We start from the raw sequence: 2,360 nt of genomic DNA on the forward strand, positions 1-2,360 counted from the left end.
AAAGGAAATATGGCGGAAATAAAGCAGAAACTGATAAAACAATGAAAAGTTGAAATTAGCGACTGATAAATCATAAATGTATTGGAACTCATATGATTTGAATTTTAATAATATGATTTAACCATAGAATATAATTTATTAGCCATTTATCATTGCCATCAAAAGGGAATACAAATGTGCTTTCACCCAAATAAAATTTGCATTTTTTCATATAATCATGTTATATGCAAATGAATTACAGTAACAAGTTATTGTAATAAAACAAAAAAAGAAGTATTTCAACGTGGCCTTTTGAATTTGAAAATCATACAAACCAGAGATCAATCATACAAATCAGAGATCAGCCATTTATTAACAATTTGATATCTGACATCGATCGATCATGAAGGATTGCATAAACAACCGAATGAATGCTTGATAACAACAAATTTAATAAAATAGCCATGATAACAACAAATTTAATAATAGGTTTTGTCTTTTCCTATCTGATTCATACTTCTTATAAATTTACCCTGCAAATATTACAGTAGCTAACTATATCTAAACTACAGGATGATGACTTAAACATGCTTTCTCTGTGAATAACGTCAAGTAAATCTATCGGTAAATAAGCCACTAGGTGAGCTGAACAAAAATGCTTCCTACATTGCTTTTTGAGAAACAAAATACCAGAAAGAGCGAACATCCTGGAAATAACATTGGTCAAAAATGGCAAAACCTTGTGACATTTTCACTAAAATCGCCTAAAAATTAAGGATTTTTTTCAAATTCTTTTAATCCAAAATAACTAAGCAAATATTTTCAGATGTTAGCGCTAATGGGTAACAGTCAGTGATTTTTGACAGTAAGTAATATCTCAGATCGGCAACACACTGATCAAAAATAGCAAAAACCTTGGTAAAATTTTCGCTAAAATCACCGAAAAATTAAGGATTTTTCAAAATTTTTTTCGGTCCGAAATTCCTAATCAAATACTTCCAGGTGTGGTGGCTAGTGTCTAGCATAATTGTTGATTTTTAACAGCAATCAATATCTCAGACCGATAGCATCCTGATCAAAAATAACAGAAACCTTGTTAAATTTTCATTAAAATCACCTGAAAGTTAAGGATTTTTTGGAAATTTTCTTTAATCCAAAATACTTAAATGGAAATCGCCACGTCGACTACTAGCGGATAACACGATAAGTGATTTGTGATAACAATCAATATCTCAATCGATAATACACTGATCAGAAATAGCAAAAACTTTGCCAAATTTCCACTAAAATCATCTAAAATTAAGGAATTTTTTTAAAATTTCCTCTAACCCAAAATACCTGAGCAAATATTTTCAGGTGTGATCACTAGTATGATTGTTTAATAACCATCGTACTGAAATCATAGTTAATTAGCACGCACACAATTAATCGTTGAAATGATCGGACGTTTGGTTTTGTCAAAAGCAATAAGTTGAAATTCAAATTTTACCGCCATCCTCCTCAATTCACTGCTTTATCAAATATGTTGTTGAAGTATGCGCGTTATGCAAATTAATTTTGTCCACTTCTTCGATGTCCTTATTTCTATCAGTTTCCTCCCATCTTTATTACCTATGCAAACTTCCAATTTATGATATGGACACAAATAATTATCACCCACAAGTTGAGCAAATCATCGTTTTGGTAACTGTTATAGCGGTCAGTTATCAGTTCATTGTGAGAAGAAATTAATATATTACAAGCTCATGGAAAACAGGAATTTCCTTGCGAGAATCATTGAGATATTAGGAGAAACATATTGAGATCCTATTACCACGATATAGCATTTGCCGTAAAAGCAAAAATGGAAAATTTATTGATCTGTTACTGTATAAATATTATTCGTACAATATGATAATCAATGATAATTTGTGAGGATCAAATTTACTACTGAAATTTGGTATCACATTGGAGCGGAGGCAAAAAACTACGATAAATAATGAGTAAAAATATAAATAAAGCAAGCACAATCCAGTATCGTAATTCTACAAACAACTCCATATCGGTATACTTCGGTTCTGATGCACCCTCAAACATTGCTTTATAATTGACCGGTGGCTTTATATCGTCCACATCATCATCGTCTGGCAGCATTGATTCCTAAAAGTTTCCGTTAATAATGAGCAATTTTTTCCTTAAAAAAAGGAGAATTTTCCTCAGTTTTTGTTTAATCGAATTATAAAAGAGCAACTTTTTTCAAATTTCTTTCTAGCTAATAAAATTTGCTGAAAATATACATTCAGTTATTGAAATTTATCATTTCGAGATATTCTTACTCTCAGTGCATATATTAAATTTTGATAAGAAATCATAGAAAATCTTAAAACATCAAAATAATTCCT

The 2,360-nt window shown here is 30.3% G+C and overlaps 1 protein-coding gene across 1 annotated transcript; it reads right to left on the minus strand.

Annotated features, from left to right (window-relative positions):
- Positions 1-1,905: 1,905 nt before the first annotated feature.
- On the minus strand, positions 1,906-2,118 carry LOAG_14716 (hypothetical protein; the record flags this gene model as incomplete). The annotated part of the gene is made up of 1 exon (XM_003150210.1): positions 1,906-2,118. A coding segment is annotated over one exon (213 nt), but the record flags the coding sequence as incomplete, so codon positions are not given.
- Between the last annotated feature and the right edge of the window lie 242 nt (positions 2,119-2,360).

The sequence above is a fragment of the Loa loa genome (genome assembly GCF_000183805.2).
Source record: "Loa loa unplaced genomic scaffold supercont3.1255, whole genome shotgun sequence".
Lineage (NCBI taxonomy): Eukaryota > Metazoa > Nematoda > Chromadorea > Rhabditida > Onchocercidae > Loa > Loa loa.